Source organism: Egretta garzetta, unplaced genomic scaffold, assembly GCF_000687185.1.
Source record: "Egretta garzetta isolate BGI_Z169 unplaced genomic scaffold, ASM68718v1 scaffold598, whole genome shotgun sequence".
NCBI classification, from domain to species: Eukaryota; Metazoa; Chordata; class Aves; order Pelecaniformes; family Ardeidae; genus Egretta; species Egretta garzetta.
In genome coordinates, this window is record NW_009260621.1 from 2,138,753 (window position 1) to 2,143,273 (window position 4,521).

Genomic DNA, 4,521 nt, shown 5'->3' on the forward strand with positions numbered 1-4,521 from the left:
CGTGGGGGTGCCCGGGGTAGGCGCCCAGGGCGGGCCGGGGGGGTGCTACCGGGCCTCGGGGACCCCAAGGGCCCCGGCATCGCCCCGTGCCGCTAGCCGCCGGGCCGGTGCGGGCGAGTTACGGCCCCCTTTGCCGAAGGGATTCGTGCCGCCCCAGCCTTCGGCCACGGGGCCCGGGGGCCGTGTCGCTGTTGGTAGCGACGTTTAGCTGGCGAGGGGACTGTCTGTGCGGCAAAGCTGACCTGTGGATTTTGAAACAACTCCCGTTAGGAGGTCACGGCTGTTTTGAGAAGCTGTTTCAGTTCCTTTAGGCTGCGTCTATATGGCCGTAAGGTCCCAGTGCGCTCCAGTCTCCTGCCTCGCTGCAGAGCTCGGCCCGGGCGCGTCGCGGCTCTCCTCCCCGTGTAGCTGGCTGAAGGACTTGTGTGAAGTTACTCTGTGCTTTACAGCTGAATTTTTCTCCTGTCACCAGGGTCCACTGACATTTCAGGCTTTGAATGCGGGTCAAAGTGGTGCGGTTGCCCGTTTTAGACAAAACGGATTTAACCTGATGTGTTTGTTTGTCCTGGGGTGATAGTGTGCTAAAACTGAGTTTAGACTGCAGTCTAAAATGTTGCTGCAGTTCGCGATAGCGGTCAGTGGATCTCGCAGCTTGCTTAAGTTGATTGAGCAAATGTGACAAAGGTGGAAATGTAGATAAGCTTCAAAATAAGACCACTGCACTTGCAGGTGGGAGCCCAAACTTATGCACAGGGGAAGCAGCAGCTGTTGGTAGTGTAAGGACCCTCCGATGTGTGCCTAGGCCCACGCATGTAGCGTGCCATTTCCCCTTCTTGATTATTTTTGACCCTAAGTAGATGTTACTGGGAGCCCTCAGCTCAGCTGGAAAATTCTTGCTGCCCCGATATGAGAAATTAACTCCGGTAACATCTTTGTCTGAAACTTTCAGGCTTAAGTGGGATTGCTCTTAAAAATCAGCCTTTAGATCATCTGATCGGGTGTAGTGGAACAGCAAATCTGAGCCCAGGAGGAGCCCTTTGGCACGAAGCAGAGGAGCTTACCAGACCACTCTGCTTTCTAGCCCGGCCATAGCCTTTGTCTGAGTCAGGGGTTTGGAGGGGCTGACCCCTCTGGATATGCTGTGCAGGGACCCCAGCGTGTTTCCTTGCAGTCATCCTTCTTATGCTTGCTGCTATGCGACAGCTTGAGAAACCACCACGGCATCCAAATAGGGAGTGGATCCGACTTCCCACGTGGATGGGATATCCCAGGGTGGCTGTAGGTGATGCTGGTGGTTTTTGGGCAGCTGCCATTGACCAAGTGCAGCACTGGGGAGCATCTCTTGAGCAGAGAGGGCCTTCTTTCTGCAGCTGGCCTGTGCAGGGGCTCTCCCTGCTGCTTTCCAAGGCAGGGCTCGACGTGCTGACACACTGGTTGCTTCTGCGCCGCGGAGAGTTGTACTGATCCCTAGAATTGGGATCTGAACCTGCGCAGGCAACTGGTCGTTGATGCAAATCCAGTTTGGCTTGGTGGCAGAGGTGTGAGTTGTCCCAAGTCAGAGCTTCAGAGCTTTGCGCCTGTCTGTGCTGCGCAGAGCTAGCAAACACTGCCGAGGTGATAATAGCAGCACAGAGGCATCCAGCTTGGCCCCTGATCGCAAGCAGAGGAAACAGCACAGCTCTAGACACCTAAAAAGTACCATTGATGCTCTCCAAAGGAGGGCTTGCACGTAACCTGGAGTCAGAGGATGCTGACTGCATCCTAGGGCCTGGAAATGTGCGTGTGAAATGGTGGTTGCTTATTGAAAAGGTGGTTTGGTTTTTTTCTGTGTTTGCAGAGGAACCTGTTGGAGGAAGATTCGGATGAAGAGGAAGACTTTTTCTTGTGAGTTTCCGAACGGCTGCTGTAGGGATTGCGATGTCTTAACTGCCTACATCTCTGAGAACACCAAAAGCTGCCCCCTTCCACATAGGTGGGGGCTTGGGGGTCAAAACCTCCGATTCCTTTGAGATGATCTCCCGGAGCCTTGGCACAGAGTGTGAATTAAGACTTAATAGGTGTGACCTGTATAAGAGTGGGGTGTCCCACATAGCCTAAGTCATAGGGAGGGACTGATGGGAGGCACGAGAACAATCCTCCATCCACGAGACATTGGTTCTGTCTTTGAGTCTTTGGTTTAAATACATGTTTTTGTTGTATCTCCCATCCTGATTGCTCTCTCTTCTGCCTGCAGGAGAGGGCCTTCTGGACCAAGATTTGGACCCAGGAATGACAAGATCAGGCAGTAAGTTGTTGTTCCTCAGTGTCACACAGAAAATACTTTATTTTGGCACTGCGGGCTCCTGCTGCTGCTTACCAGAGTAGTTCTGTGTACGAACACAGCTTGTGCTTTCTGTCTTCCCATTGACATTTCCTACCCTATGTGTCTACAGCAATGGGAAATCTCAAATTTGATTCAAGCTATCAAGAAACTGTGTGTTGACAGAGGTGAAGGGATAGGATTGCATCACGGTAGCTTAGTGGAGTTTCTAAAGTCCTTGCTGTATTCTGGTGATTACCTGTTCCATGCTTTTATGAGACTCTTTTTCTAGAGCATTAACCCTGAATTTTAACCTTTGCTAGCACCTTTCTTTATTGTTTCGTTGCTTTTTTCTTCATCCTGTAACTTGCTCCTCAGCGTTTCAAGAAAGCAAGTGGTCAAGAGCAAACCAGGACCATGGTTTTTGGGCAACAGCTGGTCCTCTGGCCTCCTCTTCTCCCGATAAAAACCTGATGCAGGTGACCTGGGGATGAGTAGTGACTCAGTGGGTCAAAGCAGATGGACAAACAGGAAATCGTTACAACTGGAGGAGGACTGTTGACTACTAGGGCAAGAAGGAAGGAGTGAACACTCTGGATCCTTCTCCCATTGAGTCATTTCCTGCATGATACTTGTCTGGGGCTCCACTTTGTCCTGTGCTTTCCTATACAATGGTAGTACTTAATGGAAAGGGGGAAAATATTCACAGATCCCTAGTTTGCCTTGCACTGTTTCCTTTGCTGACCTCTGTGGAGCCAGAACAGAGATCTGTGTGGGGATTGATGACTGAGCGTTATTCAGACTGGGTTGTCTTGTGTGCAGCCTGAGTGTTGCTCTTCTTTAGGGATTTTTTTTCATGCCAGGAAGAAGCCAGCCCAGCTCTGAGGTGACTCATTGCCAACATCCGCATTAGGCAGTGCTTGCTTGTGTGCCCACTTGCCATGTTATCTTGAGGAGCGAAGTGCACTTCACTTGAACAAGAGGGAGCAGGTTGATCACTGCACCCTGAGTTTTCAGGGGGTCCCTGTTCCCTCCAGGGTGTGAGAATGCTGTCGGTAGAGGTGCACTGGTCCTTAGAGTAAACCAGTGTGGATAAAGCCTCTGTTCTAGGGCAGGGCCAGGTGGATCTGGAGTGAATGAGAAGGATGAGAATTGGTTTTATGAGTGGGGTCCCACCCCCATAAAAAGGTGGAGAGGGTGTGATGCCTACCCCTTCATCCTCCTCTGCTGGAAAGGAATTCTTTTGTCTTCTGTCTTCTGCCTTCCCTGTGCAGTGGGGGAAAACGGGAGCTCTTCCCACTGTCTTGGTCAGGCAGAAGGGAGCAGGGGCTTAGGTAGAGGATAGCACCGCAGCTGTGAAGGGGAAGAAAAATGAAAGAGGACTTCAGCTAGGAGCTAGTGGGTTCATAGGTGTGATGTGACTAATGCTCAACACATGTGAGGTTTGCCTGCTGCCAGAGATTGCCTGTCTAGTGGACCTGGTATTATGGAATATGTCCCTTAGGGTAGGAAGTGGCTACATCTATCTAGAGCATCTATTATGAAATAGCATCTATTTTCTGCTCTTGTCGATGTTGATTGCTTTGATTAATAAGCACTTAAGTGGTGCAGTTGTTGCTTCTTTGTTGTGGAGCTTATTAAGTTTCTGATGAGACCAGCCCTTGTGCTGGATGGATTGATGCCCAGTCTCATAATGATGCAGCCTGTTCCTGTTTCAATAGAGGAGGAAAAGGAGGGTTGGGTTGCTGCTGAAACACTGTAAGGAAAAGACATTTTAAGGAGGAATTTGCGCATTTGGACAGCTGAGGTGTTGCTGGGCAAAGCTAAGAGAGACCATAGCTGTACGGGGCTGGAGGAACGAGGTGTGAAGATGGGCGTAGGAGGAAACTGGATGGAGGATTGGTAGGGAAAAAGTGATGGGATCATGGGAGCAAAGGTGTGGAACGTGTTGAATGTGAGGGGCAAGACTGGAAACTTTTCCTAGTTGTCCTTGGCAGCAAAGGGGCTTGGGTCAAGGTGGGGAGTTTGGCAGCGGAGCCCCTTGAGGCTGGCTCAGCTGCAGAAAGAGATGGTGGGGAACACTGCAAACCTCATAGGGGAAAGAGATGCGTTAGAGCCAGCAGTAGTGGTGGGAGGAAGCATCACAGTCCCCTCCATACTGTGTTCTGTCCCGATAGGTCTGGAAGTTCAGGCTCTATTCTCCCAAGAGCTGCTCAGTTGGG

The 4,521-nt window shown here is 51.0% G+C and overlaps 1 protein-coding gene across 1 annotated transcript in view; it reads left to right on the plus strand.

The window, feature by feature from the left end:
• The first annotated feature begins 322 nt into the window (after positions 1–322).
• The window catches only part of VAMP4 (vesicle associated membrane protein 4), an 11,936-nt gene continuing 7,737 nt past the window's right edge, over positions 323–4,521 (plus strand). Inside the window, exons 1-4 of the mRNA XM_035900751.1 lie at positions 323–333; positions 419–473; positions 1,838–1,884; positions 2,234–2,284. Coding sequence (XP_035756644.1) covers positions 323–333; positions 419–473; positions 1,838–1,884; positions 2,234–2,284 — 164 coding nt within the window. The remainder of the gene's footprint in view (positions 334–418; positions 474–1,837; positions 1,885–2,233; positions 2,285–4,521) is intronic.